The sequence below is a fragment of the Nicotiana attenuata genome, unplaced genomic scaffold (assembly GCF_001879085.1).
Source record: "Nicotiana attenuata strain UT unplaced genomic scaffold, NIATTr2, whole genome shotgun sequence".
In the NCBI taxonomy this organism is placed as follows: domain Eukaryota; kingdom Viridiplantae; phylum Streptophyta; class Magnoliopsida; order Solanales; family Solanaceae; genus Nicotiana; species Nicotiana attenuata.
The window spans coordinates 107792-118543 of NW_017672937.1; the positions used below are offsets into that span (position 1 = coordinate 107792).

Here is a 10752-nt window from a genome sequence, read left to right on the forward strand (position 1 = left end):
GGGGGGGGGGGGGGGGGGGGGGGTTATTATATTTTAGTAAAAGGCTGATCTGAATCTAATTAAACCGTCACAATTCTATAAGATAAATAAAGCTTGGATTCATTGGGTAAATAAAATTGTGAGAGTGGTGGAAAGATTATTCTAATCTTTTTTGGGGGATGAGAGGATAAAGTAAGTAGAATTGACTGTCAAGAATGAGAAGAGATGGGAGGAAGAGATTAGTAGTTTAGTTGGCAGGATGAACAGAGCTGGAATACCACCAAGGTTTGGTGAGATGGTTGGGATCCCTTCATCCTTAACCAACCAAAGGTCTCGGGTTTGAGCCCTAACGGGTAACTTCTTGATAGGAAGCGCCTCAGTTGGCCTACCCAACGCGAATTGGGATGGTGTGGTTAGTGGATTTCAAATATCGGAAGCACAAAACAAGAAAATTATGGAGCTGGAATAATGAAAAAGGAACAGAAACTGTTGGGTGCCTTGTTTCCTAATATTGGCTATTATTATTATCCAAACTCAACAGACAAGAAAAGCAGGGGCGGATCTACCTAACGTGAAGCAGTGTCATCCGACACCGCTTCGTCGGAAAATTTCATTTTGTATATATATGCATGACAAAATGCAAACATATATAAAAGATAAAATGACTCTATTAAATCGCCGAGGCTTCTTGGTTCAATGGTTAGACGTCTTGGTTGTTCACTCAAAGTCGAGGGTTTGAATCTCATCCTGCATAGGTTTCTTTAAGTTTTGTGCCACCTTTTGCTACTTTTTGAAAAGAAAAGAAGTTGGCTAGTATTAGAAGTTGGTTTGTATTGAACATTTAACCTCTTAAAACTGTAAGAACAACAGCTAAACCAATGAACTAAATATATATTTGTCACTTTAGTTGAAAACAGAACTCCTAGTTTCTGAGAATGAATTATTTCAGCCAACTCAAAATGCTAATTTTGAAAAGAAAAAAAATTACTCAGCTTCCTCTGCAAGATTGCAATTTCTGCAAATTATTTTTGTGTTTTCTTTTTAATATGATATTCTTAAATTTGATCTATTTAAATGTCAACACCGCTTACGAAAAATTCTGCGTACGCCCCTGAAGAAAAGAGACATATAGTTACATTTATCTTAAGAAAAGGAGATATATTTGCATTTTTTTTTTTTTTTTTTTTTTTTGTGAATCTTGTTGGCATATGCTGTCAGATATTTGTTTCTTCTTGTGAGGTTTATAACTTACTAAAAAAGAAAAGAAAAAGCTTAACTATGTAAAGCAAACAGTGGTTCACTTCTTAGCTGCGTGTTTAGAGTTTAAAACCAATTTCCCCAACTTTTGTATCAGTTTGTTTGCAGAAACTGAATTCCGTGGTAATAGAGACTCTTTTACAATCATGGTCCTGTAGTTGACCTCTGGTAGCAAGAGTGCATTTTGAGATCATCAATTCTATCTCTCAGTAGATTCAATAAATTATTGTCTTTTCATTTCTTTTTATCTAGAAACTCTGGTCTAAGTCCTCGTTGTAGCCAACTTATGTTTTGGATGTTAATTAACAAGCTTGTATTTGCTTGGTCTAATTCCTTCCAGTTCCACTATCTGTGGTACCTGGAGAACCTGTGAAGGATCCTTTCTTTCAGGAAACTCCAAAGCCAAACTTCAGTGAGGTACAAAACTGCTTCAGTTTCTTTGTATTGCTAATTATCTACTTGGAGACTTCATTTTGACAAACTATCTAATAATACAGGCAATGGCATCATGCCCAACGGCGATGTGCCCAATTTTAAGGAACTGCTTCAAGAGGAAATTTTTTACTTGACCACCGAGGTGATAGGATTTCAAAATTTTAATTTCGTTGATTAATCTACTAATTAGTATATAACCAGATTCCATTTATTAGACAATGTACTTCCTGAGTAGCCGAATAGGCATTTAAGATCATAATTGCCAGTTTCCTCTGACTTTTGAGATGCGGTTATTTTTGTAATAATCACTATGAAATGTTAAATTAGGTAGCTGTGTTTGACTGCTACATTTTTTGTTTCTTCTTTCTATTTTTTCCCTTGTCTAGTAGTTAGTTCCCCTTCACCCACAACAGCAAAACCCTAAATAAACAACAAAAAATGCTTTTGGTAGATCTCTTTTTAGACACATTTAAAAATAAACAGTACATTTTTTCTGTCGTCTCTATAGGAGTTTTACCATATGTTCTGTAGGGATTAAAGAAAATGAAGAATTAGTGCTCGTCTTTTAGGTAAACTATTAGTAGTATCACCGTGTAATACATTTTAGTGTTTGAGAAAGTAGAAAAGAAACTCGAGTCTGACATGGATTAAATGGTCTTAAATCAATGTTTCAATGATAAAAAAAAAAATTAAAATATGACGATAAAATTTCTAGTCAAGTATAGGAAGTCTAATGAAATTGGTTTGACCAGGTGTAGTTCTTTCAGTTATGAGGAATCACTTCACAGGAATGGAAATATTCTCCATGTCTATAGCAATTAGTTTCGTGCTTGAACTCTCTTGCTGTTTCCAGGAAGGGCTCTTGCCTGTATTGGTATTGAGCATGAAAGAAAGCGAAAAGAAGAGGAGACCTACTATTGTTTTTCTGCATGGTACAAACAAATGCAAAGAGTGGTTGAGGCCATTGCTTGAGGTGACATTTGTTGTTTTCTTGAAAATTCTTGAGTTCTCACTACGATGGAGTATCAAAGATAATACTTTCTTTTAGGGATATGCTTCAAGGGGATATATGGCCGTTGCAATTGATTCTCGATACCATGGAGAACGTGCAACCAGCATGACAACCTATCGAGATGTCAGTATTTTGCTCTTTGCTTTAGTGTATATTCAATTAGCTTATACAGAAAAGAACTTTCCTCTCGGGCTTCTTATGCAACAGTGGGCTCTGTCCAAAGTCTGTGACATCTGATTTGTATATTCCTAGCATCAGTAGGATTATCATCTTTTTGTGGAATATTTTGTAGTCAAAATGTAATGGAGAGGATCTCCCAAATAGGCAGATTAGATTTGAGCAGCAGACCTCAAGGATGATGCATATCATTCTTCATTATGTACTGGGGGCTAAAGGATACATCCTCCTCCATGTTTTACTGCTTTTCGATTATATACAGGTAGGGATTCATGCCTAAAACCCCCCATCGCCATGATGGATGCTTTGAATTAAAAAAAAAAATGTAACCCCTTGGCCTTTGGTTGTTTGATGATGTAGTTTCTTGTTTATGAACTTTAGCCCAGGAAAGGTCTGAACATTGACAATTTGGAGTAAGCTAAACGCAGGAGATATTTTCTCTCACAATTGGCTTCATAATAAGAATACTCTCTTACCAGTGGTTTTTTTACTGAGAATGAGTCTAACCAATTGTGCTTGAATACCACTGTACGTGGTTGACTTGATCTTGCTAACTTCTTCTTTCTGTAGTACAGGCCCTAGTGTCATCATGGAAAAATCGCGATACGAAGCCGTTCATATTTGATATGGTAATTATTGAAACAACGAACCTGATTCTACCATTTGAGAAAGCTTGATGAAATTTGGTATTATTCTTGTACCGCATGATTATTAGTTGATTTGGAGCTCTGAGCATATCTTTTGCTGAGTTTTGAAGGTTTGGGACTTGATAAAACTGGCAGATTATCTTACTGAGAGGGAAGATGTTGACCCATCAAAGATAGGAATCACTGGCGAATCTCTTGGTGGTTTAACCAGTAAATTAGGAGCGTTACATAACAGTATAAACATCAAGTTCAAATACATTCTGCCATGCAGGTATGCATGCTTGGTTTGCTGCATTTGTTGACACTCGCTATTCTGTGGTTGTCCCCATAATTGGTGTTCAGGTACCTCTTGTTAAGTATAATAGGATCAACGATAGAGTTTAATTGATATGAGATTATGATGAGAAATTGAAACAAGGTTGTAGGGTTTTCGATGGGCCATTGAGCATGATAAGTGACAAGCAAGAGTTAACAGTATCAAGGCTTTGAAGGTGAACACGGCTCCAAAAACCTTATTAGTTGGATCAGTTGCTTTACTGCTGTCTATATGGTTCCTAGCACATCTGTCTCGCTAGTTTGTTACCTGTTACTTTAATGCTGCATATATGGTTCTTAGCTTAGCCGTTTCGCTTGTTTTGTTTTCAGAAGCACGTGCCGATTTAGACAAGAGTACAATTGATAAAGAAGTAGTTCAGAAGGTCAGGTTTATGACTATCGTGTGTAATTTCTTTTTTCATTCATGCATAGTGAGTAATTCAAATACTATGGTCTTCCCGCTCCCCAAGATTATTTAAGAAGTGGAATTCATGTGATGGGAGGTTCGATGGACCCTTTGCTATATATTGTGATGCACTAAAATAAGGTATAGGATGGGATATGTACCTTACCGATCAAATTTGTGGGGGAGGGTGGCGGTATGTGGCATTCTAGATAGGTGAAGGAAATTTTATTGGAGCAAACCTGAGATATATGCAGTGGTTGCAGCCTTGTACAGTTAATCATCTCTGTCAAGAGTTTAAAATAGAAAAACTCTTTCCTCCAGGTATTCTCTTTCTGACGGCATCATAAATATTCATAACTATTTTAGTTGCAGATTCAGTAAGAGAAGAAATAATCATTGAATCTGCTAAAGCAAGAAGCAACATGGGGTAACTAAGCAGCTCTAGATTAGGCAGAAAAAAGTGAGACCCGCCATATAGTTCGGGCTATTCTGGATTTGATGTATTGTAAGATATAAAAGGTCTTTTTCTCAATTTTATCAATTATTTGATTATTATGACCGCCAATTTTAGTATTGAGAGGCCTGTGCCCATGAGAAATTGCAGAGCCACCCTTAATGGTAATAGAACCCTGTGCAAAGTTTCCTCCAGTGATATATGAGCTACGAAGATCTCAAAATGATCTTCCAGCTCAGAGAGTTGCGTACCAATGGAGAACTGAATTGACCTTTCCCTTATTTCGACCGAAGAATCAAAAACATACATTACTGTGGATATTCTGACCAAAAATTAGTCAGAGATCACAATCATTCATTGCTCATTGTTACAGAGATTTGAGTGAAACCCACTTGACCACCATTAGAAATCCCCTCAGATTCATCATTGCTTTCCTTGTTCATTGTTACAGAGATTTGAGTGAGACCCAGTTGACCACAATTTAGAGATCCCTTCAAATTCATTCTTGCTTTCAAGTCCCAAGATTGAATGATGTTGCTTCAGTTGATATATAATCAACGCTTGGCATCAGAGGCCTCTTGCCTTAGACTACTGTTGAGATGAAATGCTCGTTAATTTGTAGTGATTAGAGCGGAAGACCAGCATACTCTTATGAGTTTGGACGTTAATCTTTCAAAATCTCTACAGAAATCTTTGTAGGTCATCCAGGAATATGTCATGATCCATCTTTCATGTCTTGTTTGAGTCTGCAGTTTTCCATCTTCACTTCTCTCCCCACCATGTCCCCCAAGGTTATACTAGCAGGACAATTATCTATGATCAACCTTTTCTTGGGTTACTAAACTACCATCGTGGGAGAAGACTGTCGAAAGACTTGACGCACTCTATTGGCTAGTAAAAGTTTCATTCTTAAGATTTATGTACGTTTATAGTCTAAAACATCATTCTGTGATGCTTCTTGTCGATTTTGTTTATAAGTTGAATATCGTACATTGTTAAACTCTATAGTCCAGCATTAGAAGCTTGTGTGCTTCTCAAATGTTATATTTCATGGAACTATCTGATGTTTATTAGTGTATCTCACCAGGTCTGGAACAGGATTGCCCCAGGTTTAACCTCTCAATTTGATGCACCATACACAGTTCCAATTATTGCACCACGCCAGTTCTATTTTAAACGGTATAATAATCTATGTATCTCAAATAACTAAAAAAAGAATTCGTCATTTCTATTACCCATCAATTGTCAAAATACACGTGCATTTGTCTTCTTACTGTCTAAAGGATAAGTCTACATTCCCAAATATTATAGGGGAAGATGATCCTCGTTGCCCACTAGGTCGCCTGAAAATTCCAGAATCAAGAGCTGGCAAAGCTTATGAAGAGGCTAATTGTCCTCAGGATTTCAAGGTACAAAGCTGATCTTCCATTTCCATATCCTGCTTTTCTAATGTAAATAGTAACTGAAAAGCTTTTTTTTCTTACTTTGCTGTCATAAGTATGAGTTTTGAGTTTTGAGGACCTGAAAGGAAAGAACGAACATATTATGATATTGCTGCAATTCAGTACTCGAATCTAATCTATAATTAACCTGTTTAATTTTCTTTTTCAAAAAGTATTTCCATTAAACATGGGGGTCTGGGAAGGGTAAGGGAATAGAGAGCAGTGTGAAACTACTGTGTACTCGTGCTGATATCATCTTAAACTATAAGCCTTTCTGGTTGACCAGTTTCAATTAGTTTGAGTACCTTTTAGTAATTGTTTTCCCTTTTCCATTCACTTCATTTGGAATTGGGATAATCCAACTAGTTCTTTCGGGCTCTTCAGACGCTTACTTTGAGCCACTGAAATGTTCTTCACTCTGTTACTTGTAGAATTTTGTCTGAATTAGTTAATCAAATTGCTTGAATATATGTTTTGTTGGGAAAAAATAATATTCCCACCCAGGAATAATATCCACGACAAATAATAATAACACAAGAGAGTAACGACACCAAATATTTTAACGGGATAAAATACAATACTCGAGCGGAGCAATATTACCACTATAATATTACAACTTAGTAGTGTCAAAAGACTACTACAACTTCGAAAGAAATAACACTCTTTATTTTAAACACCTCACTATAATATTACTACCACTCACTACTTATCTCACAGACAACAATCTGTGGATACTCTCACTGCTTTCTGCTTCTCTCGTTTTGATGTATTTGAAACTGAACGAAACGCTTCAATTTATAGGAAAAGTTGCCGCACTCTACAACCAATCAGAAGATTGGTTTCTCCAACTTGCAAATCTGCAATTTCCATATACTAGTCACAACCAGAAATCAACTAGGAAATTGGTTTTACAATTTGTAAACCAATTTGTTGTTTCCCCCTACAATTGCCTCTTATTTCCTCCAATCACAGTTTTCTTCCTATTTTATTTCTTTTATTTAGTGACCCCACAAATCTCTCCCTTATAGCCTGTTTGACCAAGCTTCTTTTTGGCCAAAAATATAATTTTTTTTTTTTGCCAAAAATTGAGGTGTTTGGCCAAGCTTTTGGAAGGAAAAAAGTGCTTTTGAGGAGAAGCAGAAGCAGTTTTGGAGAAGCAGAAAAAATAGCTTCTCTCCAAAAGCACTTTTTTGAGAAGCACTTTTGAGAAAAATACACTTAGAAGCATTTTTTTAAAGCTTGGCCAAACACTAATTGCTGCTCAGAAGTGCTTTTCAAACTAATTAGCCAAACACAAATTGCTTCTCACCAAAAGTACTTTTGAGAAAAGCACTTTTGAAAAAAAGCACTTCTCAAAATAAGCTGATTTTTGCAGCTTGGCCAAACGGGCTATTAATTTTGATTTTTTTTTCATTCCAAAACTTGATCTCAGCCTCCGAAAATCTTCAAATTTAAGAGGCTTTATAAAGATATCCGCAACTTGATCATGAGACTTCATATATTTGAGCTCTAGTTTCTTCTTGGCAACACATTGCCTTTGCTTGTAGCCTTTAGCCACAAGTCGTGCTTTGTATCTCTCCACTTCTCCATCAGCATTCTTCTTTGTCTTGTATATCGATTCTACTTCAATTGCTCGATCACCCTTGGGAAGAGTTGTTAACTCCCAAGTGTTATTCTTCTCTGTTGACTCGATCTCCTCCTCTGTTGCCTGTCTCCACCTTTTGTCTGTAGCAACTTCATCAAAGTGCATTGGTTCACTATCAGCAAAGAGACAACATAAAAAATCAAAATTAGTAACTTTTGTGTCCTCATAGAGCTCTTGAATACTCCTTGTCCTTTGCGGCTGTTCATTTGGACTTTCTTGAGAAGAGGTAGATGCAATAATGGTTGGAGAAAGAGGTGGAGTTGTATCCTGCATAGGTTCCACGGTCTCTGGTTCTTCTTCATCACCAAAGTATGGAAGAAAATCATATGAAGGTTCTTCCTGAGCTTTCCAGTTCCATGCCAATTCTTCATCAAATTCCATATCGCGACTTACCACCATCTTGCCGCTGCTTGGGTTGTATAACTTGTAGCCTTTTAAACTCGTATCATAGCCAACAAACACATGCTTGACACTTCGATCGTCAAGCTTCGCTCTCTCTTGATGTGGCACATGAGCATAGGCTATGCTCCCAAAGATGCTCAAGTGCTTGACACTTGATTTTCTTCCATTCCATGCTTCTTGAGGGGTTTGATCTCTAACATTTCTTGTTGAAGACCTGTTGTTCAAATAAACTGCACAAGAAACAGCTTCGGCCCAAAATTTTCTATCAAAGGAAGGTGGATTGATTGGTCCACACACATCAATGTGAACAAGCTGGAGCGGCTTGGTTGATCTTGACATGGCCTCCTTTGGAAAACTCCTCCTTGCATGTTTTTCAAGAAGACAAGCTTCACACAATTGATTTGGATGGTTGATTGATGGTATCCCATGTACCATGTTCTTTTCTTCCATTGATTTGAGCGCTTCAAAATTCAAAGTGCCCAAATCGCATGTGCCAACACCATGATTCATCTTGCACATTAGCCTTCAAACACTTTGCATCAATTGTCTTGAGATTCAGAGAAAATAATCTATTCTTTGCCATATGCACGTTAGCAATTAAAAGTTCCACTTGAATCTCTAAGCCAAAGATGCATATTTTTCATGTGGATGTCATATTCCTTTTCAAGAAATTGTCCCAAACTCAAAATATTACTTTTTAATTTTGGCACATAATAAACATCTTGAATTATCTTGTGACTACCATCTTTACAGGAGATCTGAATAGTAACTATCCCTTCGATTTGAATTTTTGAGGTATCTCCAAAGGACACATTACCTCTTACCGTTTTATTGATCTCCACAAACTTCTCTTTGCATCCACACATATGATTGCTTGCTCCATTGTCCAAATACCACGAGCTACAATCATCCCGGTCTTCTTCTTTGAGTGTCAGCAATAATGTTGACTCATTTTCTTCTTTCTTGTCGTCAACAAGGTTGGCTTTCTCTTCAACATTGCTATGACATTCCCAAGAGTAATGGCCAAATTTATGACAATTATAACATTCAATTTTTGATTTGTCATACCTTTATCCATTATTTTCTTGATAGTAGCCGCATCTTCTTCCGTCTCTATGTTCACTACCACGACCTCTGAATGTATGGTGGATTTTAACTTCATTGTTAAAGTCGTTACCATTACTTCTTCCTCTTCCATGACAACCACGACCTTGTCCTCGTCCATTTCCTCGATAGTTCTTTTCACCTCCATAATCCTTAAAGGATGCCTGAGTTTTAAGAAGTTGCTCTAATGATACTTCTTGTCTCCTTTTGATCTTTTCTTCGTGGGCCTGTAAAGATCCCTCCAATTGCTCCACCATCATAGAGTCTAAATCTTTAGACTCCTCAATAGCACACACCACAAAATCAAATTTAGGTGGTAAGTGCGAAGGATCTTTTCTACCAAACGGACATCTTCTATGTCCTCCCCGTATCTTCTTAATTGATTCACAACAGCCTTCACTTTTGAACAATAATCCGAAATGCATTCGGATTCTTTCATTTTTAAAACTTCAAAATCAGCCCTTAGAGTTTGAAGTTTTACCTTTCTTGTGAACACCTAATTTTTGACCACACCCCTAATCCTATATTATTTTAGTGTAAATATTTTTTTTAGGTCTAATCTTAATATTTTAAATGTTATCTTACTCTTAATAGGTTTTATTTAACAAAATTAAAAAAAAAATACAAAAATATTAACATTCTTAAAATACATGTTTTATTTCTATATGTAATAAGAAAAAGAAAATTTACAAATAATATATGATTTCTTTTCACTATAATTTTAATAAATTATGGTATTTTTTTAGTAATATTCAAAGGATATATATAGTTCCATTAATATTTTTTCTTAATAGTTCCATTAAATTTTTTTTATTTATAAAAGAAAAAAAAAAGAGCAAGCAACAAGAATTCACGTGACATTTAGAGTTAGAGAACAAATGTAACTTTCAAAAATAAAAATAAATATTCAATCCATCTAGGATTCTTGTACAGTTTCGTTGCTTTATTTTAGGATAGTGTGCAAATTTTATTCTAATCTCTTCCCTCCATCACCCCATGATCCCCTCTTTCCAAACCCATCAGATAATTAACTTCTTCATTTTCCCCACTTCACTTACGTCTTCTATCCATGATCACACATTCACACCCACATCTCCATATAACCACCCTCATTCTTCTTTATAAAAAGGAAGAACACAAGAAAATAAAGGGGGGAAGCATAGTTACACACAAAAAAGGGCAACATCCTTTCTTCTCCAAAAAATACTGCTCCAAACCCCACCGAGACAGCCATAGAACACCTAAAGCCAAACCTCCACTAAAACAGCCCAAAAAATACTGAAACTTTACTCTCACAAAATACCATGAAAAAACGTATGCTGAAAATACTGCCCAATATGCAGCGAAAATCAGCTTAAAAAACGTACACAAAATTAAGCTCTAAAACCAAGCAAAAACGACAGCTTGTTTCCTAGCCGAAACTCAGCAAATACAGCCCGAAATCACCATTCAAAATACGTGTCGAGCTGAGTCAGTT

At 36.3% G+C, this 10752-nt stretch overlaps 1 protein-coding gene and 1 long non-coding RNA gene across 2 annotated transcripts in view; both read left to right on the forward strand.

Moving 5' to 3' along the window:
* The window catches only part of LOC109214988, a 4812-nt gene extending 1093 nt beyond the window's left edge, over nt 1–3719 (forward strand). The window contains exons 2-7 of the mRNA XM_019378973.1: nt 1577–1653; nt 1734–1813; nt 2525–2644; nt 2720–2806; nt 3436–3489; nt 3643–3719. Of these exons, the coding sequence (XP_019234518.1) occupies nt 1745–1813; nt 2525–2644; nt 2720–2806; nt 3436–3489; nt 3643–3684 (372 nt within the window). The 5' untranslated portion in view covers nt 1577–1653; nt 1734–1744 and the 3' untranslated portion in view covers nt 3685–3719. The remainder of the gene's footprint in view (nt 1–1576; nt 1654–1733; nt 1814–2524; nt 2645–2719; nt 2807–3435; nt 3490–3642) is intronic.
* Nucleotides 3720–3806: 87 nt separating this feature from the next.
* LOC109214989 lies at nt 3807–6269 on the forward strand. Its single transcript, XR_002066282.1, has 4 exons — nt 3807–3998; nt 4153–4205; nt 5770–5861; nt 5994–6269. It is a non-coding gene; the product is annotated as an uncharacterized LOC109214989 (long non-coding RNA).
* The last annotated feature ends 4483 nt before the right edge of the window (nt 6270–10752 follow it).